Source organism: Podarcis melisellensis (genome assembly GCF_964234715.1).
Source record: "Podarcis melisellensis genome assembly, chromosome: 2".
Lineage (NCBI taxonomy): Eukaryota > Metazoa > Chordata > Lepidosauria > Squamata > Lacertidae > Podarcis > Podarcis melisellensis.
The window spans coordinates 78,039,308-78,055,371 of NC_138529.1; the positions used below are offsets into that span (position 1 = coordinate 78,039,308).

General features: G+C 47.4%; 1 protein-coding gene and 1 long non-coding RNA gene across 3 annotated transcripts in view; both read right to left on the bottom strand.

Moving 5' to 3' along the window:
* Positions 1–2,124, bottom strand: part of WNT7A (Wnt family member 7A) — a 56,080-nt gene extending 53,956 nt beyond the window's left edge. Inside the window, exon 1 of one of the 2 annotated variants that reach the window (XM_081898463.1) lies at positions 1,505–2,124. In XM_081898463.1, coding sequence (XP_081754589.1) covers positions 1,505–1,575 — 71 coding nt within the window. In that variant the 5' untranslated portion in view covers positions 1,576–2,124. Of the gene's footprint in view, positions 1–434; positions 1,008–1,504 lie in introns of those variants that run through there. The other variant, XM_081898464.1, reaches the window with a different exon arrangement.
* An 8,843-nt stretch (positions 2,125–10,967) lies between these two features.
* LOC309362675 lies at positions 10,968–15,239 on the bottom strand. Its single transcript, XR_014165074.1, has 3 exons — positions 15,062–15,239; positions 14,430–14,496; positions 10,968–11,243 (listed from the first exon to the last, which is right to left on the bottom strand). It is a non-coding gene; the product is annotated as an uncharacterized lncRNA (long non-coding RNA).
* Between the last annotated feature and the right edge of the window lie 825 nt (positions 15,240–16,064).

The following is a 16,064-nucleotide window of genomic DNA, read 5'->3' on the forward strand; positions in this document are numbered from 1 at the left end:
CGCGGCTCGGCTTGCCTTGCCCGCCCCTGCAGTCCCCCGGGGAGCCTGCGGGTGAAAAGAGTCAAAGGAGCGATTTGGGTCAATAATTAGATCGAGATCTCGGGAGATAAGAGTGTTAAACAGGGATAAGGAGGAGCACGTGGGCTTTTCCCAGAGCGCAATCCAACTTCCTGATATATAAATTAAAGCGCACAGACTCGGGATCAAGAAGCTTTCACCGTTTGAAACGGTGCGTTTCTGTCTAGAAACTAAGCTCCCCACCCGAGCAGCCTTGCTCGCACACGCCTTCCAACATCATCTCGCAAAGTGCCCGTGAGCGCTGCGTTGGGGAGCCTGGTCGTGTGTAGCTTGACGGGCGCACGCGCGCACTCACGTGCAGTTAGACACTCACGGGTATAAAGCACCTACTAGTTTCCAAGCAGGGCCAAACCTACCTGAGAATCCAGTAATGGGCTAACTCTCACCAGCTCATAAGCCAGATCTGAACTGTACGTCATTTCCGTGGTTCTTTGAATACAAATACCATATCTCAGGCGCGCTGTCCGGATTGGGGGAACGCGACTGCCCTGCGTCAACCTGCGCGCTAAGAGCCCTCAGCATTCGGAAGCAAGTTCCGATGTAATGAATGAGACCCGTCTGCTTAGGATCGCGCGTCCTCCTAGGCATCACTTTCTGCGCGGTGCCAAGCGGCGGGCTGCAGCAGCGCCGACTTTTCGCGCTGACGGTGGTGTTGACGGAGGAGTTGGGGTGTCTGCGATCCCACAGGCCAGTGGTCCCGAGAAAGGGTTGAACAAAGAGTTTGCGCGACCGGAGTTTGTCCTGGGCCGGAGGGATTTAGGAGCTCAAGGGAATCCCAAAACGCGGACGAAGTTCACAAACTTAGCTCCGGAACTTGTCTTCCAGCCCTGGAAGATATTGTGCTGCCGAGCATGTGCAGAGCGCGTTTGCTTCCTTTCCCCACGTAACCCATCGATCCGAGATCAGGCGGAGGTTTTGAACCCAGCCAACTCACCCTAGCCCCCACCCCAAATAGAAACACTTTAAATAAATTTGCTCTGAGAAAGGCTGGGTCTGGCCAAGAAAAGAGGGAGGCTGAAGCAGGTAGCGCGCGCTCTCTCTGCCTGTCTCGCCTGAGCTCATTCAAGCGCTCCTCGCCGCGCATTAGAAAGCAAAGCCTGAGTGGATTTCAGCGGGCAGCGGAGATCCAGCCCTCGGCAGCAGCGGAGATCTCCCCGCCGCCTCTTGCCATTCTGGTCATGCCTCTCGCACATCCACAGCAAGTGTTTTCTCTCTCCCCAACACGCCGCCCCCCCCCCTGCGAGCCACACACTTAGAATATAATGTGGGAACAACAGCAGCAGAAATCATATTCTTACCCTGGCTTTAAATAAAAGGAAAGAACTCCCCCCCACCCCCGCCAGTTGAATGCTAACAGGTCCGGGCAGGTTTGGCACGATGTGTTTGCGTTTAAGGGGGGGGGGGGAGACGGGGGGCGGCGACTTACCCAATTTTGATATAGACAATCCCTAGGCTCAGAAAGATGTGGAATATCCAGCGCCTGGTTTTCCTGTTCATATTCCTCGTTGGTTGTTGGGTTTCAGATCAACATGCGATATTATGTATTTTTTTCCCTTATAATAATAATAATAAAAGCAGCAGCAGCAGTAGTAGTAATAGTAGTAGTAATTCCTCCCTCACACTCTTTGCGCGCTGGTTAACTTCTCGGTGCCTCAGACAGTGCAACGCCAGGTCAAAGTAGTGCAGACAAAACAGTCCAGCCCTCCTGAGATCGGAGCCACCCGGAGCGAGCGGTGGGTGTTTGTAAATCCCAATAGACAATCACCATCGCCCTCTCCGCTGGGTCTCTCTCTCTCTCTCCCTTCACTCCTTCTCTATCCCGGATTTGTATGCCTGTCACACGTAACACTTTAGAGCGCGCTGGGGGAAGAGAAGAAGGGGAGAGGTGGGGGGAGAGAACACCCCACACCACATGTATAGGCTCCAATAATCTCTCTCCCTCTCGCAGCGCGCAGCAGCTCTGGAGGATTTCCCCTCAGGTTCAATGTTACTATCTCTCTCTCTCTGTATCTCTCTCTCTCTCTCTTCTTCAGCCTACTTGGGCGTGTTCTCCAAAGGAGGGAGTAGTCCAGCCCGGGTGGGGGGTGGGTGGGAAGGGAAAGAAGTGTACGGTTTGGGATGGGGGCGAAACGGGACGGCGGGAGGAGGGGGTGGGAATAAAGAATCGCACGCAGAAAGAGATCACCTGTTTGCCAGGAGGAGAAGGAGAAATCCCTCCAGGAGCTGACTGGCTTCTCCCCCACCCCGCTGAAAGAAGGAGGGTTTACAGCAGGCAAACCTCCCGCGATTTGAATGGCAGTCCGGAGCGCAGGATCAATTCCTGATCAATTCCCACTTGGTTCGATTGGGAAGGCTCCCTTGACGGAGAGGCTCGCCAGGGCAGCCGCCGCCTCTTACTCGGTTCCCTCGCCTCCCTGTTCTGACGCTCCGCTTCCCTCGTTGCTCCTGTTTTTCCTCTCTGCCCGTTCAGGTCGGCGCGTGTGTTTTTTCCCCGCCTCCCCCGTCCCCAAACCTGATCGATGATTTCGCGCGCTGTCAGGGAGGGAGCGGAGCGGAACTTTCCTGCTGGCGCGCGTGGGGAGGGGTCGTGCGCGCAGGAGCGCCCTGGGCCCGCAGCACACACCTCGGCGCCCCACACCTGTCTAGCCCAAAGCAGGTCCCGCGCAGTTCCGTGGGGCTGGTTCCCAAGTCAAGGGGGACGGAGGGGGCAGGATCGGAGCCTACGTTCCCCTTGGGTCTGACAGGGTGCTTGACATACCGATCCCTAAATAAGACTCACAGAATCACCGAGTTGGAAGGGACCCTGAGGATCATCTAGTCCAACCCCCTGCAAAGCAGGAATATGCAACTCTCCCTTGCGGGGATCGAACCTGCAACCCCAGTGTTATCAGTGCCACGCTCTAGCCAACTGAGCTATTCAGCTGATTCCCCTCTTATTCTCCAGAGGGTTTTTCTGAGGTGCCTACCCAACTTCCTTTCCTTCCATCCAGCCCCCCCCCCCCGGCGTGTTTGTTTTGTGTCTGCCTCGGGATGAGCCGACTGCCCCAGACGCAGAAGCCACCACCCTCGCCTCTCCGCCCCAGCAGGAGCAACATCTCCCAGCTAAACGGGATAGCGAGGAGGGAGAGAGGGAGGGGACGCTCCATCGGCGGCAGGGGCAGCAAGAGGCTGCCGAGGAAATAGATCTCTGTTTTGTTCAGCACCAGTAGCGAAAGCCTCGAGCCCAGGACAATTTAGATCCTATCGGCCGCTATTGACGGCGAGGCTAGACTCTCAGACAGCAGCCCCCGAAAGAAAAAGACCATTGTTGCCTCGCCACTTTTGCCTATATGCTTGGCTTGCCTTCCACCCCGCGCCCCTCCCCGCTCGCGCCGCCACTTCTTTTGGATCGATTTATTCCGGGACGAAAGAGGGGCGGGGGAGGCCGAGCTGCTCACCCCGTGCTCAGGCAGGTGCCCTGCAGCTTCAAGGAGGGGGGGCGTTGTGTGTGGCAAGGCCCGGGGGAGGCAAGCGGGCGGGGGGGATTGTTGCTGGGTGCTTTTGAGTTGCTTGGTTGCTTCATCCTCCACCTCTCCCCTTCCCAGCCGAGAGAAAGTGCCGAGCGAAGGTCTGGAGGGAGAGACGATTCCGAGCGAGGGCACATTCTCCTCCGGATTCCATGTGCTGCGGGATCTCTCCTCCTCCTTCACCCTGGATCTTGCCCCTCTGCCTTGCCCCCCACCCATGGCCTGGCAGCCTTCGCCCAGTTGGTGCCCTGAGCACCTGCCTCGTGGGATTCCCCCCTTACACACACGCCAGCTTTGTTGATCCTAACAGCGGGACTTGACACTGCTGGGGGGCCGCGGGTGGGGTGACGGTTTTATTATGATCCCCTTATCACACTCGCACAAGGGAGGACTCGTCCAATGATAACAGCAGGGGTGGGGTGGCGGTGCTGGAAACGGCGCAGCAGCCGCAGCTTTGGGTTTCAATAATAATCATCATCGCGATGGTGCCGGTGATACTAGAACAATCATAATAAACGTAAAAGGCATGAAAAAAGAGCGCTGCTGCTGTCGTCTCTTTGCCCTGCACAAACAGGTGATCCGAAATATCACTTAGCACATTTGACAGAGTTATGAGTAGAAAAGCAATTTGCAAATACTTTTAATTCCACTGATCTGACAAAACGCCCGAGCGCGGTGCTGTATCCCTCGAGGGCAATACGAGCTGTTTACTACAGTAGAAATCCACATTCCAAAACAGGAGGCTTATGAAACGGCAGGTCGGTCCCCCGCCCGCCCCGCCCCGCGCTCCCGTCTCCTCGGAAAGGAGCCACCTCCTTCGGAGGGGGACAGTGGGCGACCACGACCCGCTCGTCCCACCTGCATTAAACGCTGTCCAATGTATATTTATATATCTTATGCGCGCGGGAGGGTATAAATTTATTCTACCCCCTCCCCCTCTCCCAATACAAATTTATTTCAGGCGACAATCCAAACCCCAAATTTTGCCGGAGAGTGTGAGGTGTGGGGCGATCACGGCTTCCGCCACCGAAGAGAAATCCCACGTGGGATTAAAACAAAACAAAAACTGGCCAGGTAGTCCAGGAAGGGACAGATCAGGCGCCCGAAAGTTTGCTCTGTTTTCTTTGTCAATGCGCCATCTAGTGGTAGTCGAGATCCACGGCAGTAAACGGGGGATGAACTAATAATGGTCGAATTGACCTTTGGGTGAACGCCGTCATCATAGAAAAGAGGGTGGATTGGTTGGTTGGATGAGCTCATGCCTCGAATTATAAACCCTTAGCACGTAGAACTCTGACTAGGTTTGGGGGGTTTTGTGCCTGTTTTGGGAAACATTTAATTGTCTGTTTCGAGCCATGGTTAACAGAAAGGTAAACTAGATAGCAGTAGTAGTAATAATAATAATTTATTAATTATACTCCGTCCATCTGGCTGTTGTCCTTCCTGTCCCTCCCCCCACCCCCAGTTAAAAGCTCACTTGAAGTGGATTTTTAAAAGCTGTAGTTTACACAGAAGGCAGCAGAAAAGTAACCGGAGGGAAGATAGTCTGCTTAAGACAAGGGCAGAAAATGCTTAAATATAAGATGGGAAATACTAGCCTAGATAGCAGTGTTGGGAGGGGGAGGTCCGGGTGGATAATGAAGTAAAACGTGATCTTGCGGTCCAAAAAGCTAATGGAGCCACCATTTTAGGTTGCATCAATGGAAGGGTTGTTTCCACAGCCTGCGAAGCAGCGATGCAATAAGGTAATTTTAGACTCTGGACTTAATGGTCTTTGGAGGGGGCTCTTTAGGTGGTAGTATTACGCCACTTAGTTCCAGATGTAGTAAGGCAGGCCTGCTGCATTTCGGGGCCCTCCTGCTCAGTCTGTGAATGGGGCTCTGTGCGCCTGCCCCAAAGTCTGGCCCCGATGACTCTGCTCTTGTGAGGTTGTAGCACTGCTCTGCTTAGCACCGTGGAGAAGGGGGGTGGGAATCCCGCTTTGAGTTATGTGTTCATCTCTGGGCATCATAGTCCAAAAAGGATGTTGCCTTGTTGGAAAGGATTCAAGAGAGAATTAGGAGGACACAAAGCATTTTGGAATTCAAATGGCACCCTCAAAGGAAACTGCTTTATACTGAGTAGAATCATTGGCCCATCTTCTAGCTCAATGTTCTCATAACCACTAGTGTTTTTCCAGGGTTCCAGACAAGAGTCTTCTTTTTCAGCCCTACCTGAATTAAACATGCATACAAACCTAAGACAAGCCCTGTAAATTCATGCCACTGGCCCCTCTAGTTCACACAGTCGCCGCCCAGATGCTGATGGGAAGCCTGCAAGCTGGACTTGAGCACAAAGCTTTGCCGCTGAGCTACGGCCTTCCAGAAGCATGGGTTCATTTCAAGGGCACTTGCACCAGAGAACTTCCTGGTCAGTATTGCCCAAGGCCCCAATATCTGGAAATCTAATAACGACTTAGAATCATAATCTGGAACATGTAACAGTGGAAAAGGATGGAGTCATCATCATCATCATCATCATCATCATCTATTATCTATTATCTATACCCCACCCATCTGGCTGGGTTTCCCCAACCACTCTGGGCAGCTCCCAACACAGGACTAAAAACAAAATAAAACTTCAAACATTGAAAACCTCCCTAAACAGGGCCGCCTTCAGTTGTCTTATTGTTGCTTATTGCCTTGACATCTGCTGGGAGGGTGTTCCACAGGGCAAGCACCACTACCAAGAAGACCCTCTGTAACTTGGCTTCTTGCAGGGAGGGAACCAACAGAAGGCCCTCGGAGCTGGACCTCAGTGTCCGGGCTGGACAATAGGGGTGGAGAAGCTCCTTCAGGTATACCGGGCCAAGGCCGTTTAGGGTGTTAAAGGTCAGCACCAACATTTTGAATTGTGCTCGGAAATGTACTGGGAGCCAATGTAGGTCTTTTGGGACTGGTGCTATATGGTCTTGGTGGCCACTCCCGGTCATACTGTCAGAGGCTTCAGGTTCTTACAGTGCTGCAAATCTCACTGTGTCTGATCCCATTCAATGTTAAACACATATCAGTGAGGTAAATTTGAACACCTATTTAACCCATGGAAATCACTAGGACTTTAAACTCATCTGGAGAACTTGTGGCCCTTAAGATGCTGCCAGACTACAACTCCCATTATCCCCGACCATCGGCCACGCTGACTGGGGCTGATGGGAGTTGGAGCCCAACAGCCTCCAAATGACCATATGCTCCCCATCCCATACGTGGTGGTGGTCTTGTACCTCTTTATAGCGGGGGGGGGGGCATTTGCTGAGAGAAAATTTTGAAGATCAGGTTGTTAGGAAATTTTGCTCAAGACCACTGAAAGAAGTGGTGTGTGGAGTCAGCAATGTAGAACAACCAGGGCAATTCATTTGTTTTGCCTTCCCATATGTTTATTCGTCTTAAAAAGCAGATGGGCTGCAAAGGAGAGCAACAGTTTCTTCCCAATGTGAGATATTCATTCTCACCAGATGCTAACCGGAGAAGGCTGCCTTTCCATCTCTTTATTTAGCAGCAGCAATCTTCTCCTGAACAAAGATAGCAGACTGAAGCTACACCCAAAAAGCCATTTGTCATTTGTTTCCACATTTGTATTCCTATTGTTAATTGTCTATCAGGGTTGTCTTTGCAGCAAGGCTGGGCAACAGTTTAGTGCCCGGTTAGGTCAGCATCGAATGATGCGGTTTAATTATGAGTTATATATTGGAAGATACAAAAGAGGTCTCCGCAAAGTCCACTTCAGAACCGGAAAACTAGCCTGCAAGAGACGGTCTGCCGCTCCACTTTCACTGAGAGTCAGTTTTGCTTTCAGTGTCAAGATTCAAATCCACTGGTAGCACGAAGCAAGGAAACTTACACAATGCCTCCACACACAATGGTTGGCTCTGGTCAGGGTTATTAATGTCTCATTTTTCATATGTATAAAGGGTTACTCAAGCAATAGCAACAACACCAACCCCCCCATCCCAAAACAAGGCTTCAGGAACGCTAGCCTCTCGCAATTTGAATTCAAATGTTAAAAGCCCATTTTGTAACTAGATCCTAGACATACATGCCATCAATAGCCCTCGCTTTTATCAAGCTAATCATAGCTGCTCTGTTTTGTTGTTAAAACACCTCCTTAACAGCCACCCTCAAAAGTCTTTTCAGGGGCAGGATTTGAGAAGATATCAGTGTTTGAATCATTTCACCACCACCACCTATCTAAACACAAATTACATACTTTCAAACAGAGCTTCAATTCCATATTTGATTCCATACCAGCAAAATGCAAGAACCAAAACTCAGGGAAGCTGCATCGTGATCTGCATAAGTGCGTGTGCGCTATCCGAAGAACGCCAGTCCGGTTTTGAGATTTTTGAAATGCAAATGAGAAGAACAAATCTGAAGGGTCTTTTCCTTGTATGGATATGTTTTGTTACTTGAAATTAAAAATCATTCTTTTATGGAAAAAAAATCTTACAGGTCTGTTAATGTCTCTGTAACATAGGTCTGAAGAGACTAGATCAAGCCAAACTTTCCTCATTGCAGGACAGAAGGAAGAGAAAAATGGGAAATGTCAGTAATCCATGAGAAGATAGTATGACATCTAGAGGTGGAGCTCCAGAGCGTGACAGGAAGGAAGCTGATCAGAAATGTGTCTTGAAAGGCCTAACTGTAAGCCAGCGATGGGGAAATTGGCCTGTGCATGAGGCCTCAGCGCATGAGGCCAACCTGGTCATGCCACAGACACCTGCCCAACACCTGGTATTGGGTCTTATCATTGTGCATAGTGCCTTGCAGGGTCCGGTGATCAGCTGACCAGCTGGGGCTTGCAGATTGCTGTGCTTTAACCTGCACTGCTTTGAGTTCAACCTACCCAGGCAAAAACTGGTCATCTGATGTCATTGTGATGTCAGGTGACTGACAGGTGGGTGGCTGCACCCACCTGCAAAACATGGGCCAGGGGGAATGAGGAGATAAGCTGACTGCTAGGATCCCAGCCCTGATATAGAAAGTAAATTGCCACAAGACCATAGAAGAAAGGGGAGCGTTTTGTAAAACTTATTCCAAATAGGGCAGTATATGTAAATACTTTTTGCAGAAAAAAATATTCCAAAAGTCTTCACATATGTTCATACTTACTACAATTTAATCCTTAGAGATATTGTCACATTAAGTTTGTGTTATTGTTGCTAGCTGCTTTGGACATTTTTTAAAAAAGGAAAAGTGAGCATAACTGTAGCAAATAAAAATGGGAGATCTGATATAACTTGAGTTGGTGGTTGATGGCATAACTAGGCTTCTGCTTCCTCTTCACCCCCCCTCCCCCAAACAAAATCCGCTCCGGAAGGTCCCACAACACTTTGGCACAGATTTTGGAGGGGGTGCATGGGAGATTGGAGAGAGGAGAAGTGAAACCAGAAATCATGTTGTGCAAGTAGGCAGACATCTTTGGATATCACCCAATAAGCTGATGTTCATCCATGAAAAATTGTTGGCCCGGGCCAAAGATCCAGCTCCCAAATAATTCTTTCTTCCAAATATTTGGACATATGGTACAAAGATGCACATGCAGTTGAGTTCTAAGTGATCTAGCTCTACCAGCCACTAGAGACAATCAAAATAAGTTTTTATCCGTATGTCTGGTATAAAAGGAGCACTCTGTATTTTTGTATAATTGAACGCTTATGCCATGATGTAAGGTAAATGAGCATCTTGCTGTAATGGAAGCAAGTCTTGCTGAGTCATCGAAGGATGTGTGTCTTGGAAATTCTGGACGAAGCTATGAAGCTAATTTTTGTTTATGCCAAGTGTGACTTGTGTAGACACTTAGTTTGCATCTGTTTGCAAAAGGCATATTTCCAAACTATAATTTAGGAGTAAATGAAAGGAAAGGCATCACACCTATCATTGTGAACGCTGTCAAGTTTAATGCCATATTTAGAAAATAGACCAAGTACTGGCATGTCCCCTTTGTGGTTCAGAGAACATTTTAAGTTCAGAGAAAGCAAGGAAGGTTAACCAGTTATCAGGATACAAAGGTGTCACATTTTGATGTCTCGTGTCAAGACTGTCAAACAGCAAAATACTGGCGGACAGCCTCTAACTTCAACATTGGAAAGCTTTCCTTCATGTCAGTGAAACTATGCCTGTGAAACATATTACACAGGAAAGCGCATTCTCCAATTAAATGAGAGTGCGTGTTGCGGTGTGGGTCACCAGGCCAGCCCTGTGTTACCGGGCAGGTTAATGGCTATTGCCCGTTGCATTGATTGGATGACTGGGTTGCTGGGGCAAATTGCATGTTGCAAATTGGTGGGTGGGACCATTAGCTTTTAAATATTGGGGCTCTCTGGTTTTCCTTTCTCTTTTGCAGAGTTCATCGGATCACCCGCCCGCCCGCCCGCCCTGTTTTCCGGTTGACCTTGCTTTGCCTGTCATGGGGTCGTCTGCCTTGATGCAGGGGCCTAGTAGGAATTTTGCCATTTGGCTGATTGGCTGGTGCCATTTGGTTTTTGCCCAATACTTAGCAATTCGTCACAACTTGTAAGGTTGCGATTAGGCATTGGTTATAAATAGCTGGTGGTGGAGGGGTCAGGATAGGCTGTGCCTGCCCCTCCAATTGTGCTGAAGGGAATTCCATTAAAGGAATCCTGGGGCTTGCCACGATTTCGTCCAATCCCTGTCATGGGACCAGGGCCGGCAAGCCTTGGGGAGATGGTTGGGTGAGCGGCGTGGGACTGACGCTCAACTGATTCCCAACATTGACTTTTCCTTCTACTGGCATCCGATCGGAGCTCAGAATGTCAGTTCTGTCCCTGGCGGGGGGGACAGATAGTCATAACCAATGTCTAAACAACCACTCACAGATTTTGTATTTTAATAAAGTTGTGGCCAAAATAGTGCCCAAAAACCAAAACTAAAATTACGTGTGATGTGTGAAATTATTTGAGGGGTGGCCTGGACACACACAAAAGCTTCTCATGAAGCCTATGCAATACTTCTTTACAGCAAAGACACATCCGGGGCAGACACAAAAAAAGTCTGAAGAAATTGGAATATTTAGAGAAAGGAAATGAAAGGAACAAAGGGGAAAGGGAATAGGATGAATGAGGAGACTTGGGGGCTAGTGTTTCAATTTATTTATTCCTCCTCTGATCACTTAAAATAATGTTGCTTTTTCCCATACATCTCAAGAACAATCTGGGCTTTTGCTTGCAAAGATTTCACACTACCACACCCGCCTAAACCAAACTATAGTGTTTGCTCTGGAATCCATCTCTCACTGAGGAGGGGATACTTAAGGCACTTCTCAACAGCATGTTTACTGAGCATTCGTCCTGATTTGTTTTCAGGGAAGCTGAGCACTCACTCTGATTTGTTTGCAAACAGGCTAGACAACATCAGGGCCGGATCTACACATTTGGCTACTCGCTCTCCTGCAGGGTCATGTGGCAGAGGGGCAGGGGCACGGCAGGGTAGAATATGTCTGAATCTGCAGACTCTTCTTATGTTCTTACATATATTGAACGTATATTAAGTGCTTTGGGCAACATCAGGCTTTTATTCACCTGATCACCTTCCAATGCCGTTCATGCAATCATCTGCCAGCATTCCCTTCCTGCATTCTGCATAGGAGAAGGAGGTCAGTCCGTACCTAAAAGAATAAAATGGATGTACAATTCTTGCATTAGAAACAGTAATGTTCAAAAGCAAGTTGGGAGAACATTTCAACCTTCTAAGACATTCTGTAAGCATAGCTATCCTCTGGAAACTATTACTATTACTAGTATTGTTTTTAGAGCACAATTTTTATAATAGGTAACTTTTTTATTTCTACTGTATAATAGCTGTTTTAACTGGCCTGAGTTTTACCATGTTGGTAATTTGAAATTTGTAGTGTGTGTATTTATGATGTGCCGGATGCCCCAAATAACCAACCAGTTAAAGTGACTCTAAAAATAAATAGCAAAAGATACCATAGTACAAACTTAACCACTTTACTACTCACCCCTAACTCTAGATCATTTATGAACAGGTCCCAATACTGATTCTGGGGCCAGGGGGCAGGGAGGACTCCACATTCTACAACCTTCCATTCAGAAAACTGTCCATGTATTCCTGCCCTCAGCTTTCGGCTGCTTAACCAATTTATATATCCTGCCCTTCTTCCAAGAAGTTTAAGGTGGCCCATATGTTTCTTCCACCCCTCTTAGAATCTGAACAATCCCATGAGGTCAGTGGCGTAGCATAGGGGGTGCAGGGGGGGCTGGCCGCACCGGGCGCAACATCTGGGGGTTAGGGTTAGGGGGCGCAAATTACTTGCCTTGCCCCGGGTGCTGACAACCCACGCTACGCCACTGCATGAGGTAAACCAGGAGGAAGGAAATCAGTCTGGTGACAGTCAGTATAGCTGAATAGGGATATGAACCTGGATCTTCCTGTGCCTAACCCCTACCTCACACTGTCTCTCACAGAGGCAGTTTTCTCTTAAATCATAATAAATAAAGCTTTTCTACCTCATACCTGAGGAATCTACTCACAGTGCTCCTGCATGAATCATTTATGGGTGCAACCCCGCTAAGGGCAGGTAATTCTGCCACAATCTCTGCACAAGTCACTGAATGATCCAGACACATCACAATGGACACAACAAAATTACTCATCCAGGGGAAGCTGATTGGAAGGAAACCAGGAAAGAATCTAAAGAGGACAGCCTCCGACAAGGGCTTCTGGAGGCCTTTATTGATTTTTCAAGGTACTTCATTGTGGCAAAAAATGCACCTGCCTCCTGACAATGCTCTGCATTTAAAGGGAGATAATAGTTAGAAGGATTTTAAGACGCAAGCATTTGCACTGATATACAGTGGTACCTTGGGTTACATACACTTCAGGTTACATACGCTTCAGGTTACAGACTCCGCTAACCCAGAAATAGTACATTGGGTTAAGAACTTTGCTTCAGGATGAGAACAGAAATCATGCTCCAGTGGCACGGCGGCAGCAGGAGGCCCCATTAGCTAAAGTGGTGCTTCAGGTTAAGAACAGTTTCAGGTTAAGAATGGACCTCCGGAACCAATTAAGTACTTAACCCGAGGTACCACTGTAATAGCTGTTCATCTGACTTCATCATGAAAGCCAAAGCAGGTGACTGGCTAGGATTGCCCATTTTGACATCTATGCCTAGGACAAGACCAGAAACAGGCAGTACAGAGTTTCAAATTTTGGTATGCCTAAATGCTGACCTAAACCCTAGCAGGATCAGCATTTAAGCATACAAAAATTTGGAGATGCTTAGCCTCTTATTTCTGTTGTTCCTTTTCTGACAAAGCTGGGAGAAGGCAGACAACAGGACAATAACTGCACTGGAAAGAAAAATGACGTCTCTTGGAATAACATAGTGCAAGATAAATTAAATTACATTCTTGTGGATGAAATTTAATTTTCAAGACTCGACACAGTATTTTTAATGAAAATTATGAGAACTGCTGTAATACCCTGATATATCCTCCTGTCTTACCTTATCTTACTCATATTAATCATTGCATTAATGGTAGCTACAGTTGACTAATTCTGTTAGACTTTTACTTTGTATTTGTTGTATTCACAACTGGTTCTTAAATTATTATTGTAATGCTGTTGGGCATACACATAAATTGCAATCTTTGTTATTTTATCTAATACAGTAGAAAGGGGGGAAGCAACAACAAAATGCTGCCAGCCTATCTCCCAGTTATTGCATGCCTCAGCTTTGAAATCCTGACTTGGCCTTAAAGAACTTGAAATGCAAGTGTTTGGTTGTTAAGTTACTTCACTCCTAAGACTCCCCTACGCATGCTTTCAGCGGGGGCAGGTGGAAGAGAAATCATCCTTGAGATTCGACCTTATCTAAGACCATCATGCACATTCAGGAATTCTCAACAGCTTTGCTTTGCCAAAAGTTAAATAGTGGTAATAGCTTATTTCCTGCCATTATAGCAAGTGCCTCTCTTATTTATTTTTGCTCTGTGCAAGGTCCTAAAAATACTCTTTTAGCTTTCTGTACACAATTCCAAGCAACAATCATTTCTTAACTTTATATGAATTATGAAGGCTTCCAGAGAACTGCTCTACTTTTAAATACCCTCCCATTAATATCTACAGTAGCACATGAATTTTGGCTTTCCAAAAGTTCAAGGGAGTTGACAGATCACACTGTTACCTTGTAAGGGCACTTATCACCGTAAATCCACCCACAAAAGGTTTTTCCTCAGGATAATGGCTGTTTTGGTGATTCATCTTACAGACCCTGCCCTTCCTTATTTGCACAAAATATCCTACACCCAGCAATAATTTCTGGGTCAGGCTCATGCCACACATGTGATTTCCTTTTGGACACAGAGACAAGAAAAGATTAAGTGAAATGCTTAGACCTCCCTAGGTGAACCTCCCCCACTTCAGCTGCTGGGTCATTTCAAGGGCTACTAATAGGATGTTATCAGATTCAGTGAATATTCTCAGGGGCGCAGCTGATTGTCTGTGCCAGGCAGAGTTTACTGTTGTCTCACTGAGGGAGGAGAGGGGAAAATAGTACTGCTGTTGTGCTGGAAAATTTCACTGTTTCTGTCTCTAGTGGAAAACAGTTATCACTAACACATCCTGGCATGTAATTTGCCTCATTTATTATTGTCTAGCACTGGCTTAGAAATGCACAATAAGCACTAAGGTACTTCCAGAGAGTTGCAGTTATTTAAGGAAACTTTATGCTGGGATGCCAAGAACTTTCAGATTCCCGCCCCCCAAAACATTCAGACTGAGACACACCTTCAAGACTTTGAAAAAATATAGCTCAAATAAAACTTACACTGACAAAGAGGATGACTAAGTGCAATAAAAGACCTTGATTCTGTTCCTGTTTCCATCACATATCACTACAGAAAGGGAAAAAATAACACAGGTTTTAATGTTATAGCCTTTAATACAGTGAATAGGGTTGCATACTTTACAGGGCAATCATACATGTGTTTACTCAGAAGTAATTATCACTAAGTTCAGTCAAATTTATTCCCTAGTGAGCGGGGTTATATTGCAACCTAAAAAAAAAAATCGATAGTTAATTATAACTTTGATAACATTAAATTGTTCTCCAATGTGGAGTTTGGCAAAAAGGACAAGGTCCAGCATCTGTGACTCTGAAACGACCCACCACTAAGCAATTTACACACACGTGTGGTGTCCCACCTCCGGGGCCAAACTGGACGGGGGGGGGGGAATCTTTAAAATATTACTTTTCTCGTCAATTTGTAGCCAAAGTTAGCAGATTGCGTGCCATTCAGGAAAAAGACAATGGCTCTTTCCTGTAATTAAATATAGAGCCGTACAAAAAAATCACTGGCACGTGTCAGTTCTAAGTGGAAATACAGCACTAGGTAGGGATGCAAAATTGTTCCATGTGTAACTCCATTGCCAGGGATGCCTTATATTAAAATAGCTTACTGGCACCTAGCTCTGAAAGCTACCGAGAAAGGGGATCAGGTCGTCGAAGCACCCAAGCAAACACTCAAGGCTCCCCGAGAGCTAAATGTTGAATTCCATATGTAGGATCCCAACATCTCGGTGAACTACGGTGAACTACACTTCCCATGATGCTCTGCTTACACGGCGAATGCTCGTCGGGCCTCGGTGACTCGAGAAGTCGAAAGAGACGCTAATCACTTGTTTGCCTGGGAGAGGCGCAAATGCAGAGGCGCCGCCTCAATGCTTGTGTTGCGATGCTTCCGGTTCCCGGGTGCAGTTCGCAAGCTTCTCTGCGCGCGGGGCGAAAGAGCGCAGGGGAGGCAGGGTGATCCCGCTTGCTTACTCGGTACATTGCCCAGAGTTCAGATGATCGCTAAATCTCCCGTGCTGGTTCTAAGCTGCTTCTTGGTCCTTTATGGTGGTGCTTTGTTGTATGAGAATCGTAGAGTTGGAAACGATCCCAAAGAGCTCATCTGATCCAACCCCTGCAGTGCGGTATTTTGGCTATCATTAATTGTATCTCATGCCTTTCGTTTACCGCCGTAGTAGCTGTATAGAAGAACGTAATGTGTGCTGCATCAGGCAGATTTGGGGGCATCAGGTGGCAGGACAGTCTCAAACAATGATGTTCTCCATAGTGTGTAGAGCGATCGTCTTCAGCTGCTGGGGCGGGGCCCACTAGTGGGCTGCGGCCTGATCCAAGGTGGATCGCCCCAAGAGCAAACACGTGGTAAAAGATTAAGAAATAAAGTCCCCAAATGCATGTTTGGGTTAAAAATAGCACCTAGGTCTGAAAAGGTTGAAGATACCTGGAACAGAGAATGTCTACGAATGTAAAACCCTCTGAACGAACACATCAACATATTTATCTCTGATTGGTTTAAATTACCAACTAAGTTCAAGCTTTTTTATTATTGTGCGAGGCAGTTACAGTGAATTGTATAGTCTCTCCGCTGCAGAGTGAGACTTGCTTCCAATTAAC